Raw genomic sequence first — 15,937 nt, 5'->3', positions numbered from 1 at the left:
TATGTATTTATGACCATTGCAGTGTCCAGTGATTCCCGTTTTGTGACCTTTTGACATGCAAAGTCCATGGGGAACCCAGATTCGCTTAACAACCCTGTCGCTAAATTAACAACGTGATTCGCTGAACGGTGGCAAGGAAAGTCATAAAATAGGGCAACTTAACAAACATCTCGCTTAACAACAGACATTTTGGGCTAAATTGTGGTCATACATCAAGGACCCCTTGTATTTTCCGGTGTGCATCGTTCTGCAGGATTCAACTATTTATTCATTGATTGATTTATTAAATTTATACAGGCAGTCCTCCACTTACAACCGCAATTGAGCCTAACATTTCTGTTGTTAAGCGAGACCCTTGTTAAGTGAATTTTGCCCCCGTTTTACGACCTTTCTTGCCACAGTTAAGTGAACCCCTGTAGTTAGTACTAAGTTAGTAACTTGGTTGTTAAGTGAATCCAGCTTTCCCTACGGAGCTTCCTTGTTGGAAGTTCGCAAAAGGGGATCATGTGACTCCGGGACACAGCAACGTTCATAAGTCCGAGTCAGTTGCCAAGCAAATGAACGGTCGTAAGTCCAAGTCAGTTGCCAAGCCTACACATTTGTGGTGTCCCGTGGTTACATTTTATAAAGTTTTTGCTAAAACCCACCATTTACTTCCAATAAACAATTAACCACCCAGAATGAACCATCGATTCGCTTAACGACGGTGCTGCTCGCTTTACGCCTGTTGTGTTCACTTAACGACGGTCGTAAAGTTGGATCGGTCATGTGGGTGACCCGTTTTACAACCGCCGTGACTTAGCACCGTCATGGACAGGCTCCGTGACGGTTGTAAGTCGAGGAGTAACCTGTACTATGACCAAGGAAACCTGGTTTCCCACACGGGGGGTTTGATCCCTCAACCTCTGGAACTTTAAGGCCCGTGGACTTCAACTCCCAGAATTCCCCAGCCAGCATGTTAAGGAATATCTTTCGTTGCGGTCACGCCATCCACTGGATCCAGCTGTGGTATCATCAAGTGCCCATGGTCCGCCATTTTATTAAGAAGAATCTATCCTGAGACACTCTAGTTCAGGGCTGTCGAAATCAAGGCCCGCGGGTCAGATCCGGCTCGCGATGTGGTCGGATCCGGGCCCGCGGGGGCCGTCCTGGTTTACCGAATGCGAAGAGGAAAGATCAGGCCTGCGTCAGGGGCGAGATTCAGCCGGATGCGAATTTTACATCCGGTTCGCCGAACCGGTAGTTGCAAGGACTGACTGGGCCCCGCCCACTCTGCCCCGCCCGGGAGTCCCCAGGCAGCCCCCGTTTCGGGTCTAGGACTTTTCGCCTCGCCTGTTTCACCTGAAAGGTTTTCGCCTCTGCGTTATTAGCCACAAACTTTTCTCCTCGGCTGACACGCCGCCAGTCTTTCGCCCCGGCACAATCAGCCGCTGCCCCTCCGTCCCGGTCCCTTAAGCCGGGGCCCATTCGTCGAAGTACAGTTCGCGTCGGGCTTTTGGCCTCCCAGGACAATTCGCACCCAGCCCATCGGCACTGGGTCTCGGCTCTGGCGCTGCTCTCGGCAGCCTCGGGAGGCTCCGAATTGTCTCTCCTCTTTCTTTCTCTTTCTTCTTTCCTTCCTTTTCTCTTTCTTCTTTCTTTCTTTCTTTTTTCTTTCTTTCTTTTTCTTTCTTCCTTCCTTTCCTTTCTTTTTCTTTTCCCTCCCTCCCTCCCTTTCCTTCTTTCTTTTCCCTCCCTCCCTCCCTTTCTTCCTTTCCTTCTTTCTTTCCTTTTTTCCCTCCCTCTCTCCTTTTCTTTTCCTTTCTTTCTTTCTTTCTTTCTTTCTCTTTCTTCTTTCTTCCTTCCTTCTTTCCTTTCTTTCTTTCTTTCTTTTTCTTCTTTCTTTCTTCCTTCCCTGTTTTTCTTTTTCCTCCCTCCCTCCCTTTCCTTCTTTCTTTCTCTTTTCCCTCCCTCCCTCCCTTTCTTCCTTTCCTTCCTCCTTTCTTTCCTTTTTCCCCCCTCCCTCTTTTCCTTTTCCTTTCTCTTTCTTTCTTTTTTGTCCCCCCTCTCTTCTCTTTCCTTTCCTTCTTGTTTTCTTCTTTCTTTCTCTTTTCCCTCCCTCCCTTTTTCTTTTTCTTTCTCTTTCTTTCTTCCTTTTTTCTTTTTCTTTCTTTCTTTTCTCTCCTTTCTTCCTTCCTTCCTTCCCCCCCCCCCGAGTCCCTGCACTGATTGGCTGGGTGCAAATTGTCCTGGGAGGCCAAAAGCCGGACGCGAACTGTACTTCGACAAATGGGCCCCGGCTTAAGGGACCGGGACAGAGGGGCCGTGGCCGATGTGCCGGGGCGAAAGACTGGCAGCGTGTCAGCCGAGGAGAAAAGTTTGTGGCTAATAACGCAGAGGTGAAAACCTTCAGGTGAAACAGGCAAGGTGAAGAGACCGAGGCGAAAAGTCCTAGACCCATTCCAGCCCATTTTGGATGCCAGGTAAGTGCAGGGCCCACGCGGAGGCTCTGGGAGGGCGAAAAACGGGCTTCCCAGTAGTTCCGGAAGTCCAGAAACGGACCTGTTTCTGGCCTCCAGAGGCCGGGGAAGGCCGTTTTCGCCCTCCCAGAGGCTCAAGGAAAGCCTCCAGAGCTTGGAGAGGGCAAAAATGTACTCTCTCCACTGTGGTGCAATAGGTGGATAGGCCACGCCCACCATGGCCACGCCCACCATGGCCACGCCTACCCAGCAACCGGGCAGAAAACCGGTTGCTAAAATTTTGGAATCCCATGCCTGGTCCAGCGTGGCTTCAGCCCGGTCTACCCAATGCAAAAAGAAAAACATGCCAGCAGCTTGAGGAGTGGCGTCAAGCTGGCCACGCCCACCCACCTGGTCGGCCACACCCACCTGGTCGGCCACACCCACCGCGGTCAACCACAGCCCTGATGCGGCCCTCAAATGAAATGGAGTTTGGCACCCGTGCTCTAGTTAAATAAAGCCTTTGCTTTGATATCAGGATAAACTATGTCGGGGCATTCCCCCAATCTACTAAACGAAAAATTCACTTTTTCAAAGGTTTAGCTGGTGAAAAGTGGAAACGTAGGCGATTCAAGACACAACCGCGAGAAGTTGCTGAAACAAACAAGCATAAATAGAGTGCGGAAACTCCCATTTTGAGACCTTATTCCAAAGAATCTACCACGTCCCCAACAAACCATCATTCGTGCGCTCTGGAGAGCCGTGTTTAATTCCCAAATAAAATCCGCAGCTTTCCCAGCTTCCAAAAACACCCCACGTTCCCCTCTCCAGAAAACCGACACATTTCCAGACTCAGGAGAAAAAACAAAAAACAAAAAAAAATTCGATTTGGGGTGCACATCGATTCCATAACTGTCCCTTAGAATCATCCGGAGACGATAAGACAGTCCAAAAGCAATAAATTAAAAAAAAAAAAAAGGAAGATCAGAAGGAAAAAAAAAAAACAAAAAATCCAGAAAGGTCCAAAATGAAGAAATGTTCTGATCTTCGCTGTCCTGGCTTTTTTTCTTGCCAAATTCACCCCAAAGCCAACCGGGGTGGGAAGAGAATTTGGGGGAACCATGCTCAAAACTAGGTCCCCCTTGGGCATCCTGAGTCCACCTGTAACTTAATTTGATTTTTGGACAGTCCAGCCACCCCGTCGGTCCTGGCTGAAGGAAAAAGACCCATATTCCTGGCGGATTTTCCTTCTTTTGAGGAAGCTTCTCTCGAACTTCACAAGGTGGTGAGTTTGAGGTCGTAGGTCTTCCTGGCCAGCTTCTCCGGATCGTTGGATGCCATGAAGGAGAAATCTTGGAAAATGTCCAGATAGGTTTCATCGCCTGGAACCCAAAGGACAAAAGATATTTTATTATCATGCCTTGGTTGGACCACACTCGGAATACGGCATCCAGTTGTGGTCGCCACGATATGAATTAATATCATGTCCCGTCCCCCCCAAAATAAGACCGGGTCTTAGATTAATTTTTGCTCCGAAAAACGCATTATGGCTTATTTTCTGGTTAGGTCTTATTTTGGGGGGAAATACAGTATTAAATGCCTCCGTCTGCTGACGAGCTTAACTGGGGCTTATTTTTGGGGTACGGCTTATATTACAAGTATCCTGAAAAATCATGGTAGGACTTATTTTCTGGTTAGGTCTTATTTTGGGGGGAAATACAGTATTAAACGCCTCCGTCTGCTGACGAGCTTAACTGGGGCTTATTTTTGGGGTAGGGCTTATATTACGAGTATCCTGAAAAATCATGCTAGGCCTTATTTTCCGGTTGGCTCTTATTTTGGGGAAAATAACAGTATTAAACGCCTCCGTCTGCTGACGAGCTTAACTGGGGCTTATTTTTGGGTAGGGCATATATTACGAGTATCCTGAAAAATCATGCTAGGCCTTATTTTCCGGTTGGCTCTTATTTTGGGGGAAATACAGTATTAAACGCCTCCGTCTGACGACGAGCTTAACTGGGGCTTATTTTTGGGGTACGGCTTATATTACGAGCATCCTGAAAAATAATGCAAGGCCTTATTTTCCAGTTAGGTCTTATTTTGGGGGGGGAAATACTGTATTAAATGCCTCCGTCTGCTGACGAGCTTAACTGGGGCTTATTTTTGGGTAGGGCTTATATTACGAGCATCCTGAAAAATCATGCTAGGCCTTATTTTCCGGTTGGCTCTTATTTTGGGGAAAATAACAGTATTAAACGCCTCCGTCTGCTGACGAGCTTAACTGGGGCTTATTTTTGGGGTAGGGCTTATATTACGAGTATCCTGAAAAATCATGCTAGGCCTTATTTTCCGGTTGGCTCTTATTTTGGGGAAAATAACAGTATTAAACGCCTCCGTCTGCTGACGAGCTTAACTGGGGCTTATTTTTGGGTAGGGCATATATTACGAGTATCCTGAAAAATCATGCTAGGCCTTATTTTCCGGTTGGCTCTTATTTTGGGGAAAATAACAGTATTAAACGCCTCCGTCTGCTGACGAGTTTAACTGGGGCTTATTTTTGGGGTAGGGCTTATATTACGAGTATCCTGAAAAATCATGCTAGGCCTTATTTTCCGGTTGGCTCTTATTTTGGGGAAAATAACAGTATTAAACGCCTCCGTCTGCTGACGAGCTTAACTGGGGCTTATTTTTGGGTAGGGCATATATTACGAGTATCCTGAAAAATCATGCTAGGCCTTATTTTCCGGTTGGCTCTTATTTTGGGGGAAATACAGTATTAAATGCCTCCGTCTGCTGACGAGCTTAACTGGGGCTTATTTTTGGGTAGGGCATATATTACAACCTGGAATTGAGGAGAAATTTCCTGACAGTGAGGACAATTAACCAGTGGAACTCCTTGCCACCAGGAAGCTGTGAATCATTCCAACACTGGAAGTTTGGTGAAGGCATCAGAGTAGAAACCAGGAGACAGTGAGTTCTAGTTCCACTTTAGGCATGAAAGCTGGCTGGGTGACTTTGGGCCAATCACCACGAGACGGTGAATTCTAGTTCTGACTTAAATATGAAAGTCAGTTGGGTGACTTTGTACCAATCACCAGGAGACGGTGAGTTCTAGTCCTGCCTTAGGCATGAAAGAGAGTTGGATGACTTTGTACCAATCACCAGGAGACGGTGAGTTCTAGTCCTGCCTTAGGCATGAAAGTCAGTTGGGTGACTTTGTATCAATCACCAGGAGACGGTGAGTTCTAGTCCTGCCTTAGGCATGAAAGAGAGTTGGATGACTTTGTACCAATCACCAGGAGACTGGGAATTCTAGTCCTACTCTAGGCCTTAAAATCCACTTTTTTCATCTGAAAATCCACATTTGGCAAAGGAACATCCGGGTTAGAGCCGAGTCGGTCTCCCTCTTCCATCTCCCCTGTCTCCATTCCTTCTTACAGAGGGCAAGACTCACCTGACTGGCCCAAGGCCAGCTCAGCTTCCCGCATCTTGGCCAGTCGCAACCTTTAGAGAAAGGAAGGAAGAAGTCATAGACACCGAGAGTGGTACATACGCATGGTACATTTATCCTGATTATGCCCAGCCCCTCCCTCTCAAATATGGCACCCCCTCCCCTCAAAATACCCCATTAATGTAAGTCTCTACCTTGCAGGAAATTTGGGAGACTTGCATCCCAACCATATGGAGAACCTTACTATAATGGCGACTAGACTACTGCAACACGTTGTTTCCGGGGCCGCCCTAGGAGACTATTCAGAAACTCCCACTCGTTAAGACCCGAGTGGGAATCTTCCAGGCTGCTTTCAGTCCTGGTTGATCTTTACATGCTCAGAGGGCAAACAGGAAGGGACATGAAACCACGGAGAACGTGTCAGATCTTAAAACCTGGTCACGGGAACCAACCCTCCTCCCAAAATAGGAGGGTGGGTCTGGATGGCCACTAGGTGACCCCGTTCCATGCCACAAATCCACTTCTGGCACCCCGATTCATTACCCTCCTTTCTCCAAATTGCAGGGGGGGGGCAGGGCGGAGTTTCAGGGAAAGCCAAGATTGTCGAGAGACCCCCCCCCAATATATCCCACCTTCCTCCAAAGGCCAAGATTGGCACCCGCTCCCCGGCACCCCCCTCTCTTACAGGGTCACAATATCAGCGTTGGCCGAATCGATGGCGATGCCAAGGGGGTCCTTGCCTTCCCCGTCGACCGCATTCATGTTGGCACCCCGTTTCAGAAACAGGCAGGCCAGCCTGGGGAGGGGGAGGGAGAAGAAAAAAAATGGGGTACAGAGGTTGAAATAAGAGGAGAGACAGATCGTTCCGCTCCTTGGGTGAACCAAAATAAAAAAAAATAAATCTATAATTTCAGGTAGTCCTCGGTTTGCGACCACAATCGGCATTCCCGCCACTAAGCGAGGCCTTTGTGGGGCTTCGCCCCATTGTGCAAGGTTTCTTGCCGCCGCTGTTAAGCGAATCATTTAAGTGGGTTTGCTAATGAAATGTCTGCAAGAGACACCCCCTTGTCATTAAGTGAGTCACCCGGTCGTTAAGTGAATCCGGCTTCCCCGTGATCGCGCAACTGTCGTTAAGTACATGCCAGTTGCCGAGCCCTCTGGATTTTGATCACGAGGCTGTGATGGTCGTAAGTGTGAAAAACGATCATAACTCGCTTTTTTTCCCAGTGCCACTGAAACTTCGGTCACTAAGCGACCCAACGGTCATAAGTGGAGGACTACCTGCGTCATATCATAAAAACGACAAAATTTGAGTGCGAATCGCGTGTTGCAGAAACCCCCGGACTGATACATCCCAAGGACAATCTTTCCCTGGTCGACTCCAACACCCATCATCCCCGACCTCAATAGCTTTTGCAAACTTCTCATTAGGGCAAGCTCAAACCTCGGCCATTTTTTTTGAAGGGCGGACTACAAGCCCCAGAATTCCCCAGCTAAGCCAAAGCAAAGCCGGCTGGGGAATTCTGGGAGTCGAAGTCCCTCCCGTTTGAAACTTGCCGAGGTTGAAAAATAAGCCATAAGTCGGTTTTCTCATTGATATAACTTCCAACGGTCACTAAACGAACGGTTATTAAGTCGAAGGTGTAATGCAGCCTCTCTATGTATTATTCTAAGCGGCTCAGGCATTTCTTTCAAAAATCAGACCCCCACAATTTCTGGTGGCGAGCTGTTCCACTGGTTAATTGACCTGGGATTATAGAATAACAGAATAACGGAGTTGGAAGGGACCTTGGAGGTCTTCTAGTCCAACCCCTTCTCAAGCAGGAAACCCTGTAACATCTCAGACAAGTGACTGTCCAGTTTCTTCTTAAAAACCTCCAGTGATGAAAGCACCCACAACTTCTGGTGGCAGGCAGTTCCACTGGTTAATTGTCCTCACTGTTAGGAAGTTTCTCCTTAATTCCAGGTTGCTTCTCTCCTTTTTCTTCTTTCTTTCTTTCTTTCTTTCTCTTTTCCTTCCCTCCCTCTTCTCTTTTCTTTCCTTTCCTTCTTTCGTTTCCTTCCTCTTTCTTTCTTTTCCCTCCTTCCCTTTCTTCTTTCTTTTCCTTCCCTCCCTCTCTTTCTTCCTTTCCTTCTTTTCTCTTTTCCCTCCCTCCCTCCCTTTCTTTCTTTCTCTTTCTTCCTTTTTTCTTTCTTTTCTCTTTTCCCTCCCTCTCTCTTCTTTCCTTTCCTTCTTTCGTTTCCTTCCTTCCTTCTTTCTTTCTTTTCCCTCCCTCCCTCCCTTTCTTCTTGCCTTTCTTTTCCCTCCCTTTCTTCCTTTCCTTTTTCCTTCCTTCCTTCCTTCCTTCCTTTCTCTTTTCCCTCCCTCCCTCTTCTCTTTCCTTCTTTTGTTTCCTTCCTCTTTCTTTTTCCTCCCTCCCTCCCTCTTCTTCTTTCTCTCTTTTCCCTCCCTCCCTCTTTCTTTCTTCCTTTCCTTTCCTTCCTTCCTTTTCTTTCTTTCTTTCTCTTTTCCCTCCCTTTCTTTTTCTTTCTTTCTCTTTCTTTTTCTTTTTTCTTCCTTCTTTTCTTTCTTTTCCTCCCTTTCTTCTTTCTTTTTTCTTTCTTTCTCTTTCTTTCTTTCTCTTTTCCCTCCCTCCCTTTCTTCCATTCCTTTTTCCTTCCTTCCTTTCTCTTTTCCCTCCCTCCCTCCCTTTCTTTCTTTCTTTTTTCTTTCTTTTTCTTTCTTTCTTCCTTTTTCTCTCCTTTCTTTCTTTTTCTTTCTTTCTCTTTTCCCTCCCTCCCTCCCTCCCTCTCTCTCTTTCTTTCTTTTTCTCTTTCCTCTCCCAGTTGCTCTTCTCTGCACTGTTTCCAAAGCCTGAGCATCTTTTTTCTAATGTGGGGACCCCAAACTGGATGCAGGATTCCTTCCAGATGTGGCTTTACTAAGCCTTTCAAATAAATTGAAATTTAAACCCGGAGACAGAGCACCACGAGGAATAAACCAGGCGCTCGTGAGAACCACGGATCCTACCCGGTGTGGCCCAGGATGGTGGCGTGGTGCAAAGGTCCCCGGCCTTTGGAGTCGCTCTGGTTAACGTTGGCCCCGTTTTGAAGCAAAAATTCACACGCCAGCAGCGAATTCTGCAAAAAAAAACAACACAAAAATATGGGGTTCCGTAGAAAAGGGAGAGGCGGGGCAACCTGGGGCAAGCCCCTCCCCCTAGGGACATCACTCAACAAGCCCCTCCTTTATAGGCACCTGTCATGACACCCCAATGAGTTGGCATCACTGCACATGCTCAGAGGCCACAAAAAGCCGAGTTTGTGCCTTGCTTACCGGCAAAACAACAGGCTCGTTTTTTGCCGGCGAGCAAAGCCTCTGGTTAGATTTCTTTTGAATTTTCCGGGAAGCCAATTACAGGCAGTCCTCGATTTACGACCACAACATGGCCCCGAATTTCTGTGGCTAAGCGAGACAGCGGTGCCCCATTCAACGACCTCTCTGGCAATAAGTTGTTCAGAGAATCGCCGCAGTTGTGAAATTAGTCCCGAGGTCGTTAAGCGAACGGGGCTTCCCTGTTGAGTCTGCTTGTCCGACGGTCGCAAAAGAGGATCACATGAGCCCGGAGAACGCTGCGAGCGTCGTTAAGTGTGAAAAACGGTCCTAAGTCACGTTTTTCAGAGACATTCTAACTTTGGCCGGTCACTAAGCGAAAGGTTATAAGTCATAAATACGAGTCAGCTGGCAAGCATCCAACTTTCGATCACGTGACCCCACCCGGGACGCTGCGACCGTCGCTAAGTGTGAAAAACGGTCGTAAGTCACATTTTCCAGAGCTGTTCTAACTTTGACCGGTCACTAAGCGAATGGTTGTAAGTCGAGGATGGTCTGTATGCCAATCGACCTCATGGGGGTGGCACAGCCGTCGGTGATGGGGAGACCCTAACCCATCACCCACTCCCACCCCCAAGGAATGCAGACTTACGGCAGCCACGGCCTGGAGCAACGGGGTCCGGCTTTCCTGGGCCGTGTTGACCCAGTTAACGTCCGCCCCGTGAGCCAGAGCGTCCGACATGGTGGGCAAGCTAGGGGGCGCTGCGGCCGCGTGGTAGAGCAGGGCGCCTGGGTGCAAATGGCGCAGGTCCTCGGAGGCTGGAGCAGCCCGGCTCGGGGAGACCCCCTCGCGGAGCCCTGGGAGAGGAAAGTGGGGGGAGGGGGAAGCGGGAAAAATAAACAAGATGTAGAGGTCATCCTCAGTTAGCGATCACAGTGGGGACACAGCGACTCGGTCGTTAAGTGAAACTGTGACTCTGATTTCCTTGCTGTTCAGACCTGTAAGGTCAAGAAAGTGAGGACTGGTTGCCAAGATTTTTGTAAAGATTTGATAAAAAGACGGTTGGTTGGAGATGAGAAGAAGGGAAGGAAGGAAAGAAGGAAAGAGGGAGGCAGGGAGGGAGAGAGGGAAGAAGGAAAGGAAAGGAAGGAAGGAAGAAGGGAGAGAGAAGGAAGGAGGGAGGGAAGGAAGCAGAGAGGGAGGGAGGAGGGAAGGAGGGAGGGAGGAAAGGAAAGGAGGGAGGAAGGGAGGGAAGGAGGAAGCAGAGAGGGAGGGAGGAGGGAGGTTGGAAGGAAGGGAGGGAGGAGGGAGGAAGTAAGTAAGGAGGGAAGGAGGATGGAAGGAGGAGGAAGGAAGGAGGAGGAAGAGAGGGAGGGAGGGAGGTTGGAAGGATGGAAGGAAGGAAGGAGGGAAAGAGGATGGAAGGAAAGGAAGGAGAGAAGGAAGGAAGGAGGAGGGAGAAAGGGAGGGGGGATGGAAAGACAGAAGGAAAGGTAGGAAGGAAGCAGAGGGGGAGGGAGGAGTGAGAGTGAGGGGAAGGAAGCAAGGGAATGAGAAAAAGGGAAGGAAGGAGGGAGGGGGAAGGAGGAGGAGGAAAGGAAAGAAGGAGAATTGGAGGAAGGAGGGAGGGTGAAGAGAAAGGAGAGTGGGAGGGAAGGAAGGAGAGAGGAGGAAAGAGAAGGAAGGAAGGAAGGAAGGAGGGAGGGAGGAAGGAGGAAGTAAGTAAGGAGGGAAGGAGGGAAAGAGGATGGAAGGAAAGGAAGGAGAGAGGAGGAAAGAGAAGGAAGGAAGGAAGGAAGGAAGGAAGGAAGGAAGGAAGGAAGGAAGGAAGGAAGGAAGGACCCTCCAGCATGGGTCAGGTAGGCAAGCGTTGTGAGGGTGCACAAGAGACCCCGTGAAGGTGTGCAGGAGCGCAGTGTGGCTGGCGCAGCGTGAGCCCCGAGGGGACGGTGAACGGCGGAAGGAGCCTCCCTCCCTCCCACTTTGGGAGAAAGAGAAGAAGACCCCTCCCTCCTCCCTCTTACCTGGGCCCCGGCGGATGTGGCCCGGCGGCTTGGGCTTGGGAAACGGCCGCGGGGATCTCTCCTGCCCGCCGGGCTCTCTGCTGCTGCGGCTCAGGGGCGCCCCGGGGTTGGGGAGCTTGGTGATAAATTTCCTTTCCACGTATTTGGCTCGGATCCAGGCTTCCTTCTCGGATCTGGACAAAGAATGACAGCCGTCACTTTTCGGGTTTTGCTCTTCGGAAGGGAGGGATTAGGATCCGTCATCCTCTCGCACCCAGGACCTTTGGAGGGGTTGGGGGGATCGGGACTAGTGGTGGGTTTTTACCGGTTCGCACCGGTTCGGGCGAACCGCTAACAGTCGCCGAATTCGGAGTTACCGATTCGGCCTGGGTCGCCGAATTGGTAACTGGCCACACCCCCGAACCGGTTGCCAGCCGCTCGCTTACCCCGCCCACTTGCCGCCTGCTCGCTCGCTTGCCCCGCCCACTTGCCGCCTGCTCGCTCGCTTGCCCCGCCCACTTGCCGCCTGCTTGCTCGCTTGCCCCACCCAACGAGACGTGAGGTTTAGGGTAAGCTTCTCCGAATTGGACAAGACATCTGGAAGGCACCTGTAGGAGGAGGGCCAGACAGGGTGGCCCTGCGGTGTCCCAAAAGGCCATCTAGAGGCCAAGGCATGTAACTGCAGCCCTTTGGGGCAGCGGCGCCCCCTGGAGGGCAGGTGCAGAGACAGCAAAAAAGAAAAAAAAAAGTCGTTTGCCGTCACTCAACCTCCAGACATCTCTTACTACCTGGATGATGGAGACTCTTGATTGGCAATCGGGGGGTGGGGGTGGGGTGGGGGGCATTTTGATAGAAGGGGCTGGAGGGGTAGGGGGATTCTTACCTGGAACTTCCGGGTTGGGGGCGTTTCATGTTCATTTCCTCCACCCTGGCCTCGTAGATCTGATTGATCACCCGGTTGCCCAAGACGGTCATCAGCTGCAGGCGATAAGGGGAGGGGCTTAGGGAGGGGGGGCGGGGCTTCACCTCAGGGTCCACTCCGGGGACCTCGCCTCCAAGCAGTAAGGGAAGAGTAGCGGAGGAGTAAGAGGAGGCGGCGAAGGTGTCTGGCAGGAGTTCGACAGCTGTGTCCCCAAAACACTAAAAACTTCCCCTCCCTTTCCTTCCTTCCTTCCCTCCCTCCCTTTCCTTTCTTTTACTTCTCCCTCCCTACTTCTTCCTTCTTTTTCTTTCTTTCTTTCTTCCTTCCCTTTTTCTCCTCCCTTTCTTCCTCCCTTCCCTTTCTCCTCCCTCCCCTCCTTCTTCCTTCCTTCCCTCCGTCCCTACTTCTTCCTTTTTCTTTCTTCCTTCCTTTCTGTCTTTCTCTTTCTCTTTTCCTTTCTTTCTTCCTCCCTTCCCTCTTCTTTCCTTCCTTTTCATTTCTTCCTTCCTTCCCTTTTTCTCCTCTCTCCTTTTTCCTTTCTTCCCTTTTTCTCCTCCCTCCCCTCCCTGTTCTTCCTCCTTCCCTATCCCTCTTTTCTTTTCCCTCCCTTCCTTCTCTCCAATTTCTCCTCCCTCTCCTTCCTTTCATCCTCCCTCCCTTCCTTTTCCTTCCCTCCTCCCTTTTTTCTCCTTCTTCTTCTCCCTTCCTTCTTTCCTCTCTGCCTCCCTTACTCCTCCCCTTGTTCTCATTCTCTCCCCCCTTCCTTCCTCCTTCCCTTTCTTCCTCTCCACCCCTCTCTCTCTTCCTCCCTCAAAATACTGCTTCTATGGGCTGCCACCCCATATCCCCTACCCCCGTGGATCTGTGCCCCAAGGTTTCAGCATGTGCCCCCCCACCAGATCCAGATCCCTTTGCCACCCTGGGTTCGAATCTCGCCCACCTTTTAACTCAAAGGCTCGCTGTCTCTGGATGGGCCCAGAATCTCTGCAGACGTTTTCCAGAAAAACAGCCTATTCCCCCCATATCAAGGGGTCCCTCCTAGCCCCCTCCCCTCCCCACCCCAGCCCCCCCACCCAATTTCCTACTTTTCGGGCATGGTGACCTATTTCCCACCTTCCTCCGCCACCCCCTGCCTCCCCCCCCTTACCTTGACCAGCTCGGGCTCCCAGGCATCCAGCGTGAGGGACCTCACCTTGGAGAAATGCACCCCCAGACTCCTACGGCAGAGGAAGCGGGTGGAAATCAGGCATGGTTCAACAGGTGAAGACAAATCGGCCTCTTCTCTCGGGGTCCACGAACAGCCACGGCCCCCTCCCACCACCGTGGCGTCCACGTTGCAATTACGAGGCCACGCACCCACCCCCCTCGAGGTCTTTTCCTTCCAAAGAGACCCAATCCTTATCTAATGCAGGCCGTCCTCGACTTACGACCCGACGTTTCCGTTGCTAAGCGAGGCATTTGTGAAGCTTCCCCCACCCCCGACTTTGACTGCCTTTCCTGCCGGGGTTGTTAAGGGAATCTGGCTTGCCCCGTCGACTTGGCTCGTCGGACGGTCGCAAAAGGGGATCGCGGGACATAACACACCCCGGGACGCTGCGACCGTCATAAATACGAGTGTCGGAATTTTTTGATCCCGTGACCGCGGGGGTATGGCTGCGACGGCCGTAAATGTGTAAAACCGTCCCGAGCCACTTTTTTTCAGCTATGTTGCAACTTGGAACAGTCACTAAACGAACCGTTGTTAAGTCGAGGACCACCTGTAAGCCCTTTCTCCCATCTTCGGTGGCTATTTCGGGCACTCTTGTGTGTCCTTTCTTGCAACCCCAATTTTTATTCCGGCTTATCTTTGGCTTATCTCAAATTTGAACAGAATAACAGAATTGGGAGGGACCCCGGAGGTCATCTAGCCCAACCCCCTGAAGGAGGAGACCCCATCCCATTCCAGACAAACGGTTGTCCGATCCCTTCTTAAAAGCCTCCATCAAAGGGTTCCCGGGGAGGGGGGATGGAAGGGACCCCAGAGGTCATCTGGCCCAACCCCATTGGGTTCCTTGCCGTGAAGCACCTGTGGATGCCGGAGCACTCGATGCAAAGGGTGATGCCCAGGTTGATGCTGGCCCACTCGGGTGCCGCCTCCCGGCAGTCGCAGCACTGAGCGTTGCCCTCCAGGCGCTGCACCTGATCCACCACGTGTTTGTCCACCCCGCCCCGCAGTTTGCGGCTGGAGGGGGACTGCAAGGTGGCCGCCGTCATGGACGCGCTCCGCTCCAGGTGCTGTCCCCCCCAAAAGAAAAAAAAAAAAAAAAGAAGAAGCATTATCAGCAAAAGCCAGCATGCACAGGGAGAGGATTCAACCAGAATAGAGCCGGAAGGGACCTTAGAGGTCATCTAGTCTAACCTTCTGCTCAGGCGGGAGGCATGATGTGTGTTAGGAAATGAGTATTTAAGACTGCTGAATTGCATCATACTGTGTCCTGATTGGTTAGCTCTGTAGCCAATCTCCTTAAGAGGGAGCGAGAAACATGGTTTGTTTTCTTTTTGCTGTTCTTGCTCTCTGATAGCTCTGCATGCAAATCCAGAAGAACTTTTTATTGTGAATGACTGTGACGACTGGTAAGAAGACTTTGTTATTCGATTATCCCTGGACTGTCGTTTTGCTATCTCCTGCTTTATATGTGTATGACCTGGACTGTTTATTGGACTGTGCCTTACTATTTCCTGAAAGTAAACACAACTCAGTGTATCTGTGTGTTGACTGTGTTTATTCGTAACTACTCAGTCGCTTTCATGTGCACACCCTTGGTACTCAAGGGTTACTCTGCGAGTAACTTCAAATCATTGTTAAACGAACGGTCGTAAAACAAGGACCTCCGGACCCAACACCTCTTATAACGACCTCATCGCAATTTGGGCTGGAGGCCGCCAGGTCTTACCTGCCCAGGGGATTCTGGTCGGTCCTCGTTGTACGCCGAGGCGATGCTGTTTTGGACGGCGCACATCCAGGCCTGTAGGTGATGCTCCGAATCGGCCTGCAGGAGGCACGCCCTAAAGCGAGACGGAAGGAGAGGATAATTGACCCTGGACCCATCAGAGATACAGGCAGTCCTTGACTTACGACCGCAACGGAGCCCAATGTTTCTGTTGTTAAGTGAGACAGTTGCTAAGTGAATTTTGCCCCGTTTTACGACTGTTCTCGCCACAGTCGTTAAGTGAATCACCACATTGTTATATTATTATTATAATTGTTGCAGTCATTATACCGTTTTTCACACTTACGACCCTGTGATTTACATTCGGGTGCAAGTCAACGGGGGGGAAAGCTGGATTCACTTAGCGATGGGATGACTCATTTAAGAACGGCGGTGATTCACCTCACAATCGCATCAGCTTAAAGGTATAAAAATGGGACAAAATTCACTTAAGAAACGTCTCCACTTAGTGACGAAAGCGTGGGCCTCCGTTGTGGTCGTAAGCCGAGGACGACCTTCAACGAAAAGTCGAAGAACGAGAGGTGAAAAAGAGAGGAAAACGGGATTCTGGTTCTTTTTGAGGGCGAGAGAAATCTGGGGTGGGCGAGGGCTCTGCTGGCCACCCCCTTCAAGAGCATTGATGGGAAGGGCCAGGGCGCCATCTTGACTTTTTTGACCTCCCCCGTGTGAACGGCCTGGGAGGAAGAGGGGAGGGGACTCACTTGGAGGGGGAGACCACCTCGAAACAGAAGCGGCGCTCGTGATCCGGACACGGCTTGACCGTACAGAGACGGAGATCTTCCACTACCACCGTCACCACGTCCTGGGGGTTTGGGGAGG

At 50.5% G+C, this 15,937-nt stretch overlaps 1 protein-coding gene across 1 annotated transcript in view; it reads right to left on the bottom strand.

The window, feature by feature from the left end:
- Window positions 1-3,214: 3,214 nt before the first annotated feature.
- Window positions 3,215-15,937, bottom strand: part of ACAP1 (ArfGAP with coiled-coil, ankyrin repeat and PH domains 1) — a 33,712-nt gene continuing 20,989 nt past the window's right edge. Inside the window, exons 12-22 of the mRNA XM_070954525.1 lie at window positions 15,820-15,920; window positions 15,062-15,173; window positions 14,194-14,402; window positions 13,276-13,345; window positions 12,090-12,184; window positions 11,228-11,400; window positions 9,855-10,060; window positions 8,900-9,009; window positions 6,575-6,685; window positions 5,893-5,942; window positions 3,215-3,820 (exon numbers count right to left, since the gene is read on the bottom strand). Of these exons, the coding sequence (XP_070810626.1) occupies window positions 3,714-3,820; window positions 5,893-5,942; window positions 6,575-6,685; window positions 8,900-9,009; window positions 9,855-10,060; window positions 11,228-11,400; window positions 12,090-12,184; window positions 13,276-13,345; window positions 14,194-14,402; window positions 15,062-15,173; window positions 15,820-15,920 (1,344 nt within the window). The 3' untranslated portion in view covers window positions 3,215-3,713. The remainder of the gene's footprint in view (window positions 3,821-5,892; window positions 5,943-6,574; window positions 6,686-8,899; window positions 9,010-9,854; window positions 10,061-11,227; window positions 11,401-12,089; window positions 12,185-13,275; window positions 13,346-14,193; window positions 14,403-15,061; window positions 15,174-15,819; window positions 15,921-15,937) is intronic.

This window comes from Pituophis catenifer, unplaced genomic scaffold (assembly GCF_029215685.1).
Source record: "Pituophis catenifer annectens isolate HBS135680 unplaced genomic scaffold, rPitCat1.0.hap2 SCAF_15, whole genome shotgun sequence".
NCBI lineage: Eukaryota > Metazoa > Chordata > Lepidosauria > Squamata > Colubridae > Pituophis > Pituophis catenifer.
This window is presented reverse-complemented; position numbering and strand designations above follow the sequence as displayed.